At 50.1% G+C, this 18,495-nt stretch overlaps 1 protein-coding gene across 2 annotated transcripts in view; it reads right to left on the bottom strand.

The window, feature by feature from the left end:
* LOC125098108 (maestro heat-like repeat family member 5) overlaps positions 1–17,059 on the bottom strand; it is a 68,885-nt gene extending 51,826 nt beyond the window's left edge. For both annotated transcript variants that reach the window (XM_047726545.1, XM_047726546.1), the window contains exons 1-5: positions 16,847–17,059; positions 7,139–7,311; positions 5,761–5,906; positions 4,409–4,537; positions 829–988 (exon numbers count right to left, since the gene is read on the bottom strand). In XM_047726545.1, coding sequence (XP_047582501.1) covers positions 829–988; positions 4,409–4,537; positions 5,761–5,906; positions 7,139–7,311; positions 16,847–16,995 — 757 coding nt within the window. In that variant the 5' untranslated portion in view covers positions 16,996–17,059. The remainder of the gene's footprint in view (positions 1–828; positions 989–4,408; positions 4,538–5,760; positions 5,907–7,138; positions 7,312–16,846) is intronic.
* Between the last annotated feature and the right edge of the window lie 1,436 nt (positions 17,060–18,495).

Here is an 18,495-nt window from a genome sequence, read left to right as displayed (position 1 = left end):
CCACAAGAGCGGCTCAGTACCTTCTGGGGGCAGCAGCGTGTTTAGCTCACACTTGCGAGTGAGCAGAGCCTAAATGTAGCCTGGTGCTGGCCTCCCTCGTGAGGCCATGAGCTCCTGAGGGCAGGGAGCCTGGCTCCCTGGGAACCAGAGTTGGTTGTTTTGCATTACCTAAACACTCTCCCTGGCAAGACCACTCCCTGTGGGCCCCCCTCAGAGTCATCAGAGACCCCACTCTCCAGGGTGTCCCTGCCCACGGCTCAGGGGCAGTGCCTGCTGTGGAAACACTGGTCCTAGATGCCACAGCCTGTGATGTGCTCCTGGGTGGCTCTGGGCTCGTCACACTGACTGTGTGAGCTTGGCTTCCTTGTCCGCTAGTGAGGAGGAGCGCCTGTCTGCCTCAGTGGCAGGACTGTGTGGCAGTGCGCAGGCCCCACATCCATCCTGGACCACCTCCCGAAGCCGCCTTGCTCTGTTCTGCTTCTGTCCCGGCCACTGTGGAAATGCTTACTGTAGGAGCATGGGCCAGCGGGGGCCGGCAGCACAGCTGGCTGGCCGGGGTCTCCTTCAATGGGAGTCCTGATGTGGCCTGGGCAGGCCATGGGGCCGGGGGCTTTGGAGGGCACTTGGACCACTGCCCATCTCCCCCATAGGGACACACTTCCCTGTTGGGCATGTGATGCCTGGCTCCGTGTGTGAACCCCCTGGGGCAACAGTCTTGCTATGCTCCCTTCTTGTCTAACCCAGCCACTGCCCTGGGGACCCGGGGGGGCTGCAGAGAGTGGCCAAGGCGAGGCCGGAGGTACCTCAGGCCCCTAGGGCAGGACATACCAGTAGAGGTCAGGATGCCCATCACATAGAGGAGGCTGCGGTGTGGGAAGACGCCCGTCAGGACCTTGGTCTCCAGGTGCCGGGCCACCACCCGCCACGAGTGCCTACAGATGGCCAGCAACACGTTGCTGGCTGCGTCCTGGTATGCCTCTTCCAGCTCCTGGAGGGCGGGGGACAGAAAGGAAGAGTGGGCATCTGGGCAAAGCTTTGGCATTTCATACACATGGTCGGGTTTGGTGGGTGGGCAGTTTTTGGCTAGGAAACGAGGGCCAGGATAGCCCAATGTATACAGTTGGCAGGTGAAGGGCAGGCGCTACCCCTAGGGCTGAGGGCTTCCTGTGACTCTCAACACCCTGGGTCCTCCTACTGTTCCAGAAGCCCACGGTGCTTCTTGCTTCTGAGCCTGGAGTGCTGTCCCCGCCCACCTCTCTGTCCACATCTAGTCCCGTTTCAAAGCCCACTCCCAGGTCCGCACTCAGGAGAAGCACCCTGAAGCCTGTCAGAGTCGCCTTTTGTCCTGGGCGCCCGGCAGCTGGGGACAATGTCATGGCCTGTGATTCCTTATCCCCGTGAAGTCAGAGCCCATTCAGTCTAGGCTTCTGTGTTCGAGGAGTCGGGGTGTCGGCTGCTGGGGGCAGAGGCCCACCCTGGTTTGGTGAGGCAGAGGCTGGGCACAGAGGAGCCAGGCTCCGTGCGGCCACATCTGGTAGTTTCAGGTTCCTCTCGTCTCCGGTTCCGGGTGGGAAACACCGTGTGGTGTTGCTGTGGCTGCTGGGGTGAGGGCAGGGCCCCAGGGTCAGCCCTGGGCTGAGGCCAGGGGCCCGTCCTGCGTTTGGTGGCATCTGGAAGTGAAGGAGGTCCACGGTCCCTCCCTGAACGCCCGGTGATGCTGCTGGAATCCTCGTATGAAATCATCGCCGTTTATAATTTACTCCAAGTTTCCATACAAGGGCTTTCTCATTAAGGTGGTGGATTGAAGCTGATTTTGCTCTTTCAAAATAACACCTCAACACAATGACATTTAGGAGATGATTTAAAAAGGAAAACAGCAGCCACGTTCTGAGAGCTGGAGAGCCGATGAGTGAGAGGTAACAGGGCTGAGCACGAGCCATGGGGCCGGGTCCGCCGTTGCTGGGAGACTCGCAGGGGGGCACGTCTCCCAGACCTCTGCAGCCAGGGGCTCAGAGAGGGTGCGGCGGTTCAAGAGGGGGTCAGGTGCCCGGTGCTGTGCCCACTCCGCACACATGCAGGACCCAGGAAAGTCTGGAGGCTCGGCCTCTGGAGGGGGCAGGCGACGGTCTGTGGCGGGAAGCCAGGCCCTCCACCGTGCTGCTGCCCGGGAGCCCCCCGCCCTGGCCGGACAGTGTGTTATGGTCTTCTCTGGGAAATCTGGGCAGCCCAGGACAAAAGCCACAGAGGTCAGCAGAGGCGCCGGGCTGCTGTGGGCTCACTGGTAGCTACAGTGGACCCTGAGAGAGAGCGCGCTCCCTCTCCGCGCTAACCATGGGCAGACAGCCACACTGGAGAAGCCTCGGGTGTGGGAGACAGAAACCACCACCACACACCCCACGAAACTCAGAAAACAGCTCGTTGGAGGAAATGCCGGCCAAACGGAGAGATGAAAACTTCAAGAGAAGCTGTTGTCTTTAACATCCTGAGAGATAAGCGGAGGTATTACAACCACAAATGCTATAAACAGCATGATGCGAAAAGGAACATTCTGGGGACAAAATCAAGATCGAGGGAGAGTCGAAGGCACGAGGACCAGACCTGGAAATGCCAATGAGAACACTGGGGACCACGGAGTAGCCCGCACCGGTGTGTTAGGTGTCCCTGGAGCCTTGGGGGCTCGAGGAACCCAGGGGGTGAGACCATGAGTGAATTAAGTGAGGAATGTTCCAGAAGCAAAGGGCCCAAGCAGCCAGACTGCAGGAGGCAGGGCTGGAAGGCATGGTGGTGAGGGACAGACCCAGAGCGAGGCGTCCTTGGGGAGCTATAGGGCGTGCAGACACAAGGAAGAAGGCACGTCCGTCAGCAGGAAGGTGTGGGCGGACAAAGGTCTAACAAAGGCCTGACAACCGGCTTTGAGTCTCTATGGCTGCATCGGGGCAGCGAGACCACCACGGGACACCGTTACCAACACGACAATGATCTTGTCGAACGGGAAAGTACTGAGCTGCAAAGCAAACCAAAAGTTTATTTGGGGTCTGGGAATCCCAAAGGAACCCCCCCACCCCCAATCCCATTTCAACAGGAAACGGAAACGTGCTTGGACTGGAGGAGGAGAGAGAGTCTGTACGGACAAAAGCCACAGGCTTATTGAAGCCGTTTGAAAGAATTACGATCGGTGTCGGCAAAACTAATCGGCATTGAGCTACACAGGCTGCGCCACTATGCTGGTTGTTAGGTTGGTGTTCAGCCTCCTTCTGGGAAATGCAACACAATGTGGCCGTTTGCGGTCAGCTCGGCCTGAAGTGCACACTCATCCAGGTGTGGGCGCGGATGAGATCCACCTCCCGCGTGGCCTTGGGAACCACCCTGACTGTCCTGACTTCATTTCAGATGTTTCCGTCCACAGTCTCCCACACAGAGTCCGGGATGATCCAGGACAGACAGATTTCCAGAAATGCCTGGTCTCAAGCTGTACTTCCCAAACACACGTTCTCAAGAAGCTGCTGGAGAGTGTGTCTCCAAAGCAGGAGAGTGAGCCAGGAAAGAGGAAGGCTTGGGGTCTCTGAGACGCTGTCCCTGGCTGGGATGGGCTACGGGGGGGTCCCAGATGGGGCTGTGGATACCAAGACACCAGCAGACATGCTCAGTTGGCTGGGACCTGGGTGAGGACATGCCTGCTCTCCCCTCTGAGTCCTGGACCAGCTCGTGCTACATATAGAAGTGCTCGCACTGGGCTGCACTGGAGAGCTGGCAGTGGGCAGCGGCGTGTGCAGAAACAGGTGTCACCCTGCCTCCAAGGGGCTCTTGTCCACCTGAAGGGAGGCTGAGCCAGGCCACCCCAGATGTCGGTAGGCTCTGCTTGTCCTGCAGCCCTCTGCAAGTCCTGGGATCTGAAGTCCCTGAGGCCATTGACAGACCTGGGGGAAGGTCCTGGGGACCCGGACTGCATCCTGAGGTGGAACGGGGAGGAGAGGTGCGGTCTCCAGCAGGTGGGACCCAGAAAGTGGCAGCAGAGGCTGACTTAAACCTGGAGAATGGGTGGGGCTCATAGGAGGGCTTCCAGAGTCTGGGTGTAGGAAGCAGGCATGGGAATGGTAAAACAGGTGGTGGTGGGGGGACCCACGGCAGAGACTTCCAGGAAAGGGCACTAAACCGCAGCTGACATTCAGCTCCTCCATTTTTGGGCCCTGTAGGCTCAGACAAGCAATGATATCTCCGAATCTCATCTTTCTCAACTGTAAAGCGAGCACATGAGATTGTCCCTCTGAAGGGGCTGGTGGTAAGAAAACGAGAAGGACAGAAATTGCTTGGTCAACCACAGGGTCAGGCACCCCCACCATTGTTTGGATGCTGAGGGCAGCAGCCTGCATTCCCAGAAGTAGCCTATTTGCTGGGATGGGAGGCACACCGTGGACTTGGTCATGTTCTCCAGGGCCAGCTGCATGAACGATTTCTCCCAGGCCTCCTCCAGGGAGTCACTGGATTCAATGACTGCCTCCAGGACGTGGAACAGCCGGAACTTGTGTCGGGAGGAGATCTGTGGGTGGCAGAGTGGGCAGAGATTCAGAGACAAGTTGGGTCTGGTCACATGGGGAATGGCGCCAGTGAAAGCCTAGGTGTGGGGAGGCTGCGGAGGCCAGAGGGAGAGGATCACAGTGGATGCACTTGGCCATTTGTCCAATAACAATTTAGTGAACATTCACTATATGCAGGCCCTGAACTAGGTTTTACAAAGACAGACGAATAAAAGTGTCTCTGTCCTTAGGAACTGCTATGGGATTTTATTTTCTTATTTTTAAAAAAATTTAAAAGATTTTATTAATTTATTTGAGAGAAAGAGAGAGAGAACACACACATGAGAGCACACAAGTGGGGTAGGGAAGAGCAAGGGGAGAAGGAGAAGCAGGCTCCTGGCTGAGCAGAGAACCTGATGTGGGGCTTGATCTCAGGACCCTGGGATCATCACCTGAGCCAAAGGCAGGTGCTCAATCACCTGAGCCACCCAGGCGTCCCTGCTATGGGATTTTAAAAGCATTCTGCCTCTATAGTCAGTTCATTCATTCATTCATTCATTCATTCACCCATTCATTAAAAGTTAATTAGATCTTCCCCCTAATTATCTATCCATCTATCTACCAACCTATCCAAACATCCATCCACCCATCCATCCATCCATCCGTCCACCCACCCAACTATCCACCCATCAACCCATCCAAACATCTATTCAACCATCCACCTACCCACCTCTCCATCCATCCATCCATCCATCCATCCATCCATCCATCCACCCATTCATCCATCCACCCATCTATCCACATACTCATCCATCCATCCATTTATACAACCAGCTATCCATTTATCTGTCCATCTACCCACCCACCTACTTATACATCCAACCATCCAACCAACAATCCAACCATCCATCCATCCATCCATCCTTCCATCCATCCATTTATTTGTCTCTGCCACTTAATTGTTCTGTGACTTAAGGCAGATCACATCCCTTTCCCAAGATTGTTTTCTTATTTATGGGGATCATAGCTTCTATTCCATGAGGCTATTCTGAGGGTGACCACACCCTCAGAACCCTCATATTGGTCCACCTTCCTCCCTCCCCACTCAGCCTATTGGACATATGAGGACATCAACTTGCCCCAAATCATTTAGCTTTACCAAAGAGCCAAGATTTGAACTGGCCTGGGGTCTGGCCCTCCCCTTTACTCCCCATGCAGTCCCTCCAATGGCTCAAGCAATTCCCACCTCAGGGTTGTCTACAAAGTAGTCATGGATCGTTTCCAGCACCAGGTTGGGGGCCCCATAAGCCATGTTCTTGATCTTCTTGATGATGTACTTCAAGCGGAGAGGGTCTGAACTATTCAGGTCCCAGAGCATCTTGAAACAAACGGCTAAAGAAGATAGATAACGGTGTGCGGGTTAATGTGCTGTGGGAAGATTACATTGTGCCATCAGGGATAAGTGGGAAGGGAAGGAGTAGGGCCAGGAATGGGAAAGAATGATCTGAAAGTGAGGACTGAAGAACTGAACACATTGGGAATTCCTGACTATCCAAACAGTCCTCCTGGAGTTTGCAATAGGATAATAAGCAGGAATGCATGAAGGCTTCACACCTTTATACACCCAGGCATATTTCCATCCATTCATTGATTCAACCACTTTTTCATGCATTCATTTATCCAGTCGTCTATCATCTGCCTACCCATTGATTCATCTATCCATCCACTCACACATTCACCCATATGTCTGTTTGTCCATCAGTTCATTTATCCATCCACCTGTCTGTCCATCCTTATGCTCACCCATCAATCCATGCATTAATAAATGTATCCATCTATCCGTCTGTCATCCATTCGCTCACAAATTTATCTACCTGTCCATACACCCATCCATTCATAAATTTATCCATCCATCCATCACACATCCACTCAAATTAGCCATCCATCCTTCTGTCCCTCTATCTATTCATTCATTTACCTCTTCACACTCCAACTAGTCATTCAACATTCAATGATGTTCCTTCTGGGTCATCACAGGGCTGTGAGTGAGGGCTCAAAGAGGAGTCAGCACCTAGCTCAGTTCTGAAGGAGCCTCCAGGCCATGGGAGTCCTACCCACTATCAGTGGACTCTGGTTCTGTAGTTCTATAAAAAGCCCTGGGCACACAGAGAGGGGAGGGGCAATACATCCCTACAAAGATGGAGGGACATTCAGGACTGGCTACTCAAGGGAGGTGGCAATTTAACTTTGCCTAGAAGAATGAAAGCAAGTCATCCTTTGAATGAGGGGGAAAGGATTCCTGTGAGAGGGTTAGGCCTAGACGGAGGTCCTAAGGCATGAAGAAGTGTGGGAAGAAGGTGGAAGGTGAAGTGGGAGGGAGGGAGGATTTTTTTTAGCCTTTAGATGGTGCCTCAGGAGGCATGAAGAGGCCAAGAAGGGTGTGTAGGGCTCTCTGCTAAAAGTCTCACTATGTCCACAAGATCCTTGACATCCCCAAGATCCCAGGGGTGTGTATTCCTTCTGGTCCTCATCCCCAGGACTTTTTGAGTGGAGGGACCTGATGGGGTCTGCTGAACCTGACCACCCCATCTCCACCCTGCCAGAGTCCCAGGGCTGGTGATCACCTGCATTGTAGGCTTCCTCCATGAACATCTTGTGCTCCTTGGGCACCAGAGCAGCCTGGCTGCTCTGTGACTTGCAGAGCAGGATGGTGGTGGGGTGTGCCTGTCTGTCCCTGTGGGCAGGTACCTTCATGTAAGATAGGTCCTTCATGGATCTGGAGATGGGGGAGAAGATTCTGAAATGGAAAAGAGGTCCAGGGTGTATCTGGGCACCTTTGTTTGCATTCACAAATGCAAGCCCAGTAGACACTGAGAACCATGTTGGTCAGGATCAGGCTTGGCAATATCCTTCTGTGTGTCCGCCTTTCTGTTCAATGGTCTGAATAAACTCCAAAGGGGGAGTAGGGAAGGAGTCTGGAGGCCTCAGGGATGTTGTTAAGTAGGCAGCATTGCCTGTGGGCCTGGAACGGACTGACCTCTAGCAAGTGTTGGTGGCAAAGACATGACTGGCAAGACCTGGAGGGCTCAGGGTATGGCATCCCCAGATCCAGCTCTTACACCGACTTGGAGGAGCCAGTCTTTTCAGGACCACACACAAGACTGCCCTGGCTACCCAGATGCCACTGAAGGGGTCTTTGAGGGAGGCCTAAGAGCTGCAGAGCAGGTGGGAGCAGGAGCCATGAAGATGGGTGCACTGGACCAGAACCCCCTCTGTATCCCAGGTCCCATCATCCTGGTGTTTGAGAACAATTATGTGTGCATGATGGAGACACCAAGAAGAGCTGTGTGGCAGGGGCAAGGGAGGACATCAGCCCATGAGTTTCCTTTACTACTTCCTCTCCCTCACCTCTTCTTTGGAAAATATGGGGGCAGGACTCCTTCAGACTGTGTTCATTGTCAGAGTGGGGCAAAAAAGGAGGCATCCTTTATTTTTGGGGTAGTGCCCAAGTTGTTTGTCTCACAACTTCCCCTTGGACCTCCCTGGCAGGAGTGGGTTCTGCTCTACCTGCTGCAGGACCTCATTTCTTGTTCACTCACAGTTCCCAGTTCCTGAGTACTGACCACGGGCACGGTGTGTTCATTCTAGCCACTAAGGATATAACTAAAGATATATGGATATCTAATGTCTGATATTAGTGGGATTGTATATTTTTTCCCCCAATTTTTGAGTTGTTTAAGGCAGAAGGAGGAACCTTGTCCTTGTTGCTCCATCTTGGAGGGAAGCACTGGTGTTGTCTTCATCATCTTCAGGACTTTAGGGTTTTTCCTGAATGCAGTGAGAAACCTGAGTGTTTTGAATGACATGATCTGACATACATTTCTTATGTGGTAGAACAAATTAATAGGTAAAAAAAGAAATGAACCATCTTCTAATATACCACATAATGTATCTATAGAATTAGTTGATGATTTTTGTCCTGTTCACACTGAATAAAAAATTACCAGGCACACATGGCAGCAAGAAATTATGACCCCTAAGTAGGAGAAAAAAAATAATTGATAAAAAGCAACACAGAAATGACACAAATGATAGAATTAGTAGACAAGGACATTAAATGTTATTGTAACAATATTCCACATGTTCAACATGGTAGGTTAAGACAGAAGCATGCAAAGGAGAGACATGGAAAACGTGAACAAGGTGAAGAATACAACATTTGAGATTAAACAGACACTGGATAAGTTTAACAGCATATTAGACACAGTAGAAGCAAAGATTAGTGAACTTGAAGATACCACAGCAGAAACTACCCCCAAATGGGACACAAATAGAAAAAAGACTGGAAAAAATGGAATATAGCAATCAGTGAATTATAGAACAACCTCAAAGGGCATAGTGTATATGTAATGTAAATTCTCACAGAAGAAGAAAGGGAGATAGAAAACAGTATTTGAGGAAATAATACCTGAAGTCTCTAAACTAATAAAAACTAAGAATCCCACATATCCAAGAAACTCAATGAACCTCAAGTGAAGGAAACATAAAGAAAACTAAACCAAATAACATTAAAATAAAATTGCCTAAAGCCAACGCTAAGAAAAATTTTAAGAAAAAAAGCCAGAGGAAAGTCAGAGAAAAAAAAAGACACATTATATACGAAGGTATAAAGATAAGAGCCAGAGTATAGTTCTAGTCAGAAATAATGCAAGCAGTGCACCTGGGTAGCTCAGTCATTAAGCATCTGCCTTCGGCTGAGGTCATGATCCCGGGGTCCTGGGATTGAGCCCTGTTTTGGGCTCCTTGCTCTATGGGGAGCCTGATTCTCCCTCTCCCTCTGCCCTGCTGTGTTCCCTCTTTGTCTGTCTCTCTTTGTTAAATAAAAGATTAAAAAAAAAATCTCAAAAAAAAAAAAAGAAATAATGCAATCATTGGAGACATGGAGCAACATTTTAAAGCACTAAGAGAAAACAAACAAACAAACAAACAAACAAACATGGCAAACTAGAATCTTATACTCAGAGAAAAAAAAAATTTAAAAACTGATGATATAGCCAAACCTTTATCATACACACTGAAGCTGAAAGAATTTGTAACCAGCAGATCTGCACTATAAGAAACGTTTGAGGAAATCTGTCAGGCAGAAGGAGAATAACACCAGATGGAAATATGGAAATACACAGAAGAATAGAGAACAGTGGAAATGGTAAGTACGTAGGTGAATGTAAAGTATTTTTTCTTATTTTCAAGTTTAAAGTAAAAATAACAATGCTTTGTAGGACCTACAGCAAATGTAGAAGTAAAATATATGTCAATAATACCATGAAGGCCAGGAGAGGGAAATGGAAATAAAATATTATAAGAATCTTATACTATAAGTAAAGTGGCATAATATCACTTGAGGGTAGGCTGTGATATAGTAAATCTGTAAACCATAAGCCCTAAGCCATCACTGAAAAATCAGAGAGTAAAACAAAAATATATATAGCTAATAAGCCAACAAAAGATATACAGGCAAAGAGGAAAAATAGAAAAAAGAAGAGAAGAAACAAAATGAAAACAAATTGCCAGATGATAGATTAAAACCGAATCATATCAATAGTCACATTAAATGCAAGGGATTTAAATATCTCAATCAAATAGCAGAGACTGTCAAATTGAGTAAAAAATCAACACCCAAATATATGCTGCCTATAAGAAATACACTTGAAATATAATAGACAAAAATCAATGAAAAATAAAGGATGAAAAAGGTACATCATGTTAACAATAATCAAAAAGAAAACAGAAGAGGCTATATTAATATCAGAAAAAGTATATTTTTGAGTGAATAATATAACCAGGGATAAAGAGAATCAGCTCATAATGATAAAGGGATCACTCATCAAGATGACTTAAAATTCTAAATGTTCATGCACCTAATAACAGAACTTCATAATATATAAAGCAAAAAAGATAGAACCAAAGGGAGAAATAGTTGAATAGTTGAATCATAGTTGAAGTTTTCAGCATCTCTGTCAATAATTGATAGAATAAGAAGACATAATTATTAAGGATATAAAAGATTTAAATAATACTCTTACCTAATGTAATCTAATTGGCATTTACAAAACTCTCCATCTAACAATGGAAGAACACACATTCTCTTCAAGTGCACGTGCAACATCTACAATAGATGATATTCTGAGCCATAAAATAGTCTCAATAAGTTTAAAAGATTCAGATCAAACAAAGCATACTGTTTGACCACAATAGAATGAAATTAGAAATCAATAACAGAAAGTTAGATGGGAAATCCCCAAATATTTTGAAAACTAAGCAATAATTTAAAATAATACGTGTGTCAAGAAGAAAATAAAAGAGAAAGTAAAAAATATTTTGAACTAAAAGAAAATGAAAACACAACATATAAAAATGCATGGGGTGTAGCTAAAGCAGTGCTTTGAGGGAACTTTATAGCATTAAAACTTATAGTATTAGAAAAGAATAGAGGTCTGAAATCAATGACCTAAGTTTCCATTTGAGAGAGTAGGGGAAAAGGGGCAAATTACGCCCCAAAAAAGAAAATAATAGAAAGTAGAGGAGAAATCAGTGAAGTACAAACAGAACAACAATGAGAAAATCAATGAAACCAAAAGTCAGCTCTTTGAGAAGATACATACATTTTATAAACTTCTATCAGGCTTTATTAGGGCAAAAAAAGATATAAATTTTTAATATAAAGAGTGAGAATAGGTACATCATTAAAGATCCTACAGACATTAAAAGAATAATGAGAGAATATTATGAACAACTTGGTGCCAATAAATTTGACAACTCAGATTAAGTGAATTCCTTAGCCATAAAATACCAAAGCTCAATCAAGAAGAATTGAATAACTAGAATAGACATTTGTCTGTTAAAAACATTGAATCTGTAGTTGAAGACCTTCCCACAAAGAAAACTTTAGGCCCAGGTGGCTTTACTCTTCAACTCTACCAGGCATTTAAGGAAGAAATGATAACAATACCACACAACTCTTCCAGAAAATTAAAAAGGGAACACTTCCTGACTCATTCAGTGAGGTGAGCATTAGTCCCCTGATACTAAAACCAAAGAAAGACACCACAACTTCCTTAACATATGAATCCAAAACATACAGATATGCATATCTACCATGACCAAGTGTGCCTTATCCTGGGCCGGCAAGGCTGGTTGAACAACTGAAAATCAGTCCGTGTAACTTACCATATTGGTAGATGAAAGAAGAAAATACTATGATCATCTCGGTAGATGCAGAGAAAGGATGTGACAAAATGCAACATCTGTATGCAATAAAAACAAGAATTAAAGGAATTTCCTTAACCTGATTAAAAACATCTACAAGAATCCTGTAGCTAATATACTTAATGGTGAAAGACTGAATGTTTTCCCCACATCATTGGGAATGAGGGAAGGACATCTGTTTTCACCATTTCTATTCAATATGGTACTGAGGGCTCAGTCAGTACAAACAGGTAAGAAAAGAAATTAAAAGTGTGCAGACTGGAAAGGAAGAAATGAGCTATCTCTACTTATAGAGGATGTTATCACCTACTTAGAAAATTCCAAAGAACCTACCAAAACCTACCAGAACTGAACAGTGAGTCCAGTAAATTTGCAGAAGTAAAATCAGTCATATTTCTCTACACTATGAGCTGCTGGGACTTGAAAATAAAAAGGTACCATATACAGTAGCATTCAAGATCATGAGATATTTAGGTACACTGTCTAACAAGTAGTTGTGAGGTCTATGAAGTGTAAAATGTAAAATAGCAATGAAAGAGATAAAGACAACTTTAATAAGTGGAGAGATATACCACGATCATGGATCAGTAGACTTAATATTATTAAGATGTCAGTTTTGTAAAAATGTATCTAAATATTCAATGCAAAAAGTCCAGAAAAAGAGTCACATGTACAAGGCTAACTGACTTTTTAAAAAACTTAGCTGTATTAATTTAATTTAATTTTTTAAAGTAGGCTCCACACCCAATGTGGGGCTTGAATTCATGACCCTGAGATCAAGAGTTGCACGCTTTACCCACTGAACAAGCCAGCCGCCCCAAGGCCAACTGATTTTTGATAAAAGTGCAAAAGAATTCAATTAAGAAAATGTATTCAACAAATGGTGTGCAATAATTGCATGTACACATGCAAAAATGCCCCCAATTTATACTTCACACTCCGTACAAAAATTAACTCAGGATAGATTGCAGACCTAAAAGTAAAACCTGGGATCCAAACTTCTAGAAGAAAATGTAGGAGAAAATCTTTGCGATCTTGGGTTAGACAACGATTTCTTAGATGTTACACCAAAAGCACAATCCATAGAAGAAAAATTATTAAGTTGGATTTCATCGAAATTAAGAACTTCTTGAAAGACATCTAGAAAAAAAATGAACAGATAAGCTGTGTACTTGGAGGGAGTATTTGCAAATCCCCTATCTCATAAAGATCCGTATCCAGAATACATAAATAACTCATGGAACAAAATATAAACTCAGACACAAACACAGTCTAACAAAATCCAGAAGGAAGATGTGAGCAGACATCCCACCAAAGGAGACACACAGATGGCCAAGAAGCACACAGCAAGTGCCCCACATCATTCTTCACGAAGGAAACAAGTGGACACCAAAGTGGGATATTGCTACACATCTACCAGAGCGGCTAAAACTGGGGAAAAGCCTGAAAATACCAAGGGCTGGTGAGGCTGTGGGGTCCCTGGACCTCTCGCAGAGAGCTGCTGAGGCTGTGAGCCGGCGCAGCCAGTGCAGAAAGTGGGCGGGGTGCTTTCTGACTTTCTGAGCAGGCTGAACCCGACTCTGCCCCTCCACCCCTAGAAGTCACAACCTACTTTCACGCAAAATCTGCATGCGAGCGTTGGTAATGGCTCTGTGTGGAAGAACCCCAAACTGAAGAAATGCACAGGTTCTTTGGTGAGTGGATAAGTGCGTAAGGAAACTGTGTTGCATCCACGGGAACACGATCAGCAACAGAAAGAAAGGAATCCCTGAGAAACGCAACAGCGTGGGCGGTTCTTAGACTCATCAAGCCACGTGAGAGAAACCAAGCCGGGAAAGCCACGCTCTCGAGCCCATCTTGATGGCTTTCTGAGGAAGGTCAATGAAACAGAAAACAGAATAGTGGCCTCTGAGGATGGGGAGTTGGGGGAGGGCGGACGACAAAGGGGACGGGGGGATTCTGGGGAAGAAAGGCCTGTTTCCTATCTTGCTTGTGGTAGTAGATTCACAATTGTATGACTTTGTCAAAACGTTCAGAATTATCCACTAAAGAGAGTGAATTTTACTCTACATAAATTATACCATAACCAAAAAAAAGCAAGATCTCTAAGAACAGAAATAATTTCACCCTCTCTCTGGTCTCGTTTCCTTCTGCTTTCTCTTGCTTACCCCATCACAGTCACACTGAGCTCCTGCTGATCCTCAGACCGCCAGGCATGTTTCTACCTCAGGACCTTCGTACCCTTCAGTCTGACCCTTCGGTCTGGGGAACAACCTTCCTCCAGAGAGCTGCTTGGCTCAGTTTCTTGCCTCCTTCGAGTCTTGGCTCAATGGTCACCCCCTAGATGAACTTATTTAAAACAGCAGCCTGACCCCACTCTCCTTTCTACCCCTACCCCCCTCAATTTTTCCCCCATCACTTTTAAACTTGTAACCGTATATAACTTACTTTATTGCATCCACTGTTTGTGGGCCGTCTGCCCCACCGGAAGGTAGCCCCAAGGGCAGGGATCTTAATGTCTTGTCTCCAGTTGTATTCCCCAACACCTACAACAGCGCCCGACACACCAGGCAGGTGTGCACCAGGTATCGGGAAGACCAGAAGAGCGATGTATCAAAGCAGCAGCCCATTCTCCTCTCTGGAAAAGCCCCATGACTGCCCCCCAGCTCTCTCCCTCACTGCGCCCTTGTCAAGTTCCAGTTGTCCAAGCTCATTCCACTTATTGGTCGGCCTTTGCTCTCCTGGGCCCGCTGCCCAGAGCGTGGGTCCTTTCTCCTCTCTCCCTGTCCCTTTCAGGGCGATGCACAGAGGCCCACCCTTCAGCCTTCTTGACCTGGAAAGAGCATCCTGGGGGTGCCTCCCCCGACTCCCCAGCTGACTGAGGGCCCTCCCTGGCTGCCCCTGCTCCCTGGTGTCACTGCTGACCAGCCGCTGGCCCTCTTCCTTCCCAGGTATCCCTGGGGTTGCGTTGGTTGTCCCCCGGTCCCCAGAACGTCCCAGGCAGGCTGCCAGTGAAGGTGGACAGAAGGCGCGAGTGAGCGGGCGAGGCTGAGATGCACTGCCTTGGGGGGCCTTCTGCACAGCGAGACCCGCCTCCTCCCGTGCTCCTGGAGCCGTTCCTGGCAGCCTGGCCTCCTCCAGCTCCCTTCCCAGATGGCGTTCGTGCTCACTCCATCCCATAGCCGTGCCCAAACTGAGGACCCTCCCCACCGTCTGCCTCTTGGGGAACCAGGGACCAGGTGGCCAAGCAGGGGACACTCCCGGGGTTGCCAGAGATGTCACATGTCTGCGCTGAGCCAGACGGTCCTCGGAAAGCTCCTGTGTCCGGGGCACGTGCTGGGATGACCGCGCTTACAAGGTGTTGGCGTAGAGGCCTTGGCCATCTCTGCGGTTCCCGGGCCCTCCTCATCCCTTCCCACCTTCCTTCCCTCAGTGAGGACTTATTAAAGGCCTGCGGCGTGCCAGGCACTGCTCTAGGCCCCAGGGGTTCATCTGAACAACACGCACAGAAGGCCCTTCCCTCATTGTGCTCGTGTCCTGAGGCAGAGGGGAAGGACAGACTCTGTCCTGCGCCAGCTGGGGACAGTGAGATGGAGAAATCGAGCAGGGACAGGGTTTGGACAAGGTGTGGGGCCATGTCAGACAGCCTGGTCCGGGATCCTCGGCCGTTGGGGTGCCGCTGGGGTGAGGCTGTCCGACAGGTGCCCAGTGTGGGGGTGCTGGGTGGCTGGAGTGAGCGACGTCCAGACGAAGGTGTCCGGTGGTGCGGAGCACCATCCCCAGCGGCACAGAACGTCCTGCCGGAGGGGGATGGGTGCCCCCCTCACCACCTCACTTCGGACCCTCCACCCCACCTCGTCACACTCCATACTGTCCTCACACCATAACCCCGAGGGTGCTCAGACACAGAGAGGTTCAGCGATCTGTGTCCCAGGACACACAGCCTCTGTGGGACGATGCTGGTTCAGACCCAGCCTGAGCCCCAACCGTGGATCCTGGCTGGCGTGGCTCAGTGCACGCTTGAACCTTCCCACCCCCTCTCAGAAAACCAGCCACTTCCTTGCCACTCCCAGAACGTGTGGCCTTCCCAACGGAGGCTGGCTGGTGTTACCTCTGTGGGCATGTCACCAAGGGCTGGAGCTCCCCTCTGCACCCGGGAGGGAACTCGGCTGCTCAGTGTCACCCACCAGCTCTTGGCCCATATCTTGCCCTAAAACGGCATCTAGCCCTGTGACGACCAAAACTGAATATATTTTTAAATACAGAGAAACGACAGAAGCAGAGTCAGGCAAACAGCCGCAGAGGGGAGCGTTTTCTCGCCTTCGAAGTGATCCAAGATGTGGCAGAGGAGGAGACGGGCCTGACAACACACACATGGAGACAACTGTGTGCAGACCAAAATAACCGAGTTCAAAGCAGGTACGAGGCTGCTCCTTCTGGAACAGCCCGCCACCATGGGCATCACACACGGGAATCCTGCTCCAGGACCCGCCCAGGGACAGTCTGGAGAGTTGGGCTGCCCCAGGCTCCCCCCTGCCCCCCCGCCCCGGGGAGGGCGCCCTGGGGGTCTGAGGTGGCAGGGGAGGGAGCCTGCCAGCCCCGGCTCTGCCCCGGCCAGCCCCTGCCCTGCTGTAGCAGCCTTGCTCGGGGCGCGCTGCGTCTTTGCTGGGACGCGGGCCGTTGTGCGGCTGCCCATTCTGCAGATAAGAAGCGGAGGCGCCGGGAAGGGTCTGTCCATCTGTCCCTTTGTCCCCTCACCCACTCCTGCAGCGAGCATATGTGGACATGGATGGTGACACACTGCCAGCCTCACAAGCAGCCAACAGCCGCGCCACCTTTGGACGCCTCCTCCCTCCCAGTCCCCCTCCACCAAGTCAAGGGCTGCCAGGTGGGGCTCGACCCAAAGCCGCCGCCCACCTCCCCTCCACCCCCCGCGCTGTTCCTGGCTACAGGGACACCTCTTTTCCTGGCTCAGGGCCTGGAGCTCAGCCCCAGATGCGTCCCGGGGGTGCCCCTTGCTGCCCCGCAGGGAGGCGCTCTTCTGAAAGATGGAGAAGCCAGGGTACCTGTGGGAAGTAGGGCATTGGGCGTCCCCTTCTGGGTTCCCATGTGTCCCAGCCTGGTGCTGGGCTGACCTGGGGTTCTGGGACGTGGTCGATGACATCCTATCATCCGTGGTGTGGCTGTGTGGCTTTTCCGAGTGCTGCCCGTCCATGTTGGGGTGCGGTTTGGAGAACCCACCCTCCAGTTCTGTCCTCACGCCAGGTAGGGCTGCCCTATCTCTGTGTCTCCCCCTCCCCCACCCCAGGCGGCCCTGATCTCAGCCCGAGGTCACAATGGTTCCAGTGCTCATGGCCCTTTCCCAGGCCAGAGGTGTGGAACTGGACACTGACCTGGGCACAGTGTGTGTGTGTTCCTGATGCATTTTTTGGGGTCATCTGTTACACAGCAGTAGGTGACAGATACATGTTCTGTACCAGGGAAAAGTGGCAGAATTAGGTTCTTTATGATCCCCCCCCATCACATGGGGCCATAGTTCAGTTGCAAGGTTGCAGAGAAAGCAGGTCCCAGCATGGTCCCTTGTCCCCACACTCGGCTGCTGGAGACCCTATAGGTGGGGGACTGCGGGTGAGGCTGTTGCAGGGACAAGGGAGTGCTGGGGCCGGGACCTGTGGCTGGGCCATCTACCTGCAGCCCCATGAGCATCTCCCAATGCCCAGCAAGCCCTGGGCTCCAGCCCCTGCGGCCACACGGTGCAGGCAGCCCTGCCTTCTGGAAACAGCCCTGTGTCTCACAGACAGCAGACAGCCACTGCGTACCCCCGGGCTTCAAATTCCAGCTGCGGGGCCGCTGGCTGGATGACTTCCCTGAAGCCGCGACCTCTTTCTAAACGGGGGGCTGGCGATGCCCACCCTCCCCTGGGTGCTTTTGACGTTCAAACTGCTTTTCTGGGAGCCGTGCTTGGTGCAGGGCAGGTGCCCAGCTCAGCCCAGCCACTGCGCATTGTGGACGCCTTTGCCGGATCCGACTGGGGTCGGACCCCACAACGCTCCCGTGGGAAGGGTGTCTGGATTTGCAGCCAGTGGCAGGGGCTGGGGGAGATGGCCCGCAGAGGGCGAGGTGAGTGAGGACAATGGCTTATCGAGGGCTCCCCGGGTCCCTGGCATTCTCTGAGCTCATCACCTGGAGTCCTACACCTGACCGCAAGCCCACGCGGTGGGGACTGTGATTCCCCCCAAGGCTCAGAGGTGAAGCCGGTCCTCGGGTGGCTCTGAAATGGACGGTCTGCACCCCTGTTTGCCGGAAAGCCCCAGCTTGAGTTCCTCTGTCCCAGCGCGCCGAGGGGGCCGGCTTAGAGCTCCCAGATGCTCATTTGTGAAGGAGGATCCAGAAAGCCAGATCCTGCCAAGCTGCCAGAACAGGGGTTTGGGGGAGCACCCCTTCTCTGAGGCTCGTCCTCCAGTGCCTCTGGGGTATATCCTGGGGACCTTTCTGCCCGGTGGCCTTGGCCAGAGGTGTTGTGCTGGGACGGCCCCCAAATGGCTCTCCTGACTGTTCCTAAGTTTTCAGGAATGTGGAGAGTTGGCTGTTAAAGAAAGCCGCAGAAGCTCGCAGTTACATGCATTATATTAAAAACAGGTGCTACTACCCCAAACTTATCACTTCCTGAGTATTGGACTAGATTTCACGGTGCCCTAGTGGTCACGTGATGCTA

The sequence above is a fragment of the Lutra lutra genome, chromosome 4 (assembly GCF_902655055.1).
Source record: "Lutra lutra chromosome 4, mLutLut1.2, whole genome shotgun sequence".
NCBI lineage: Eukaryota > Metazoa > Chordata > Mammalia > Carnivora > Mustelidae > Lutra > Lutra lutra.
The sequence above is the reverse complement of the archived record's forward strand: the minus strand, read 5'-3'. Positions and strand labels throughout refer to the sequence as shown.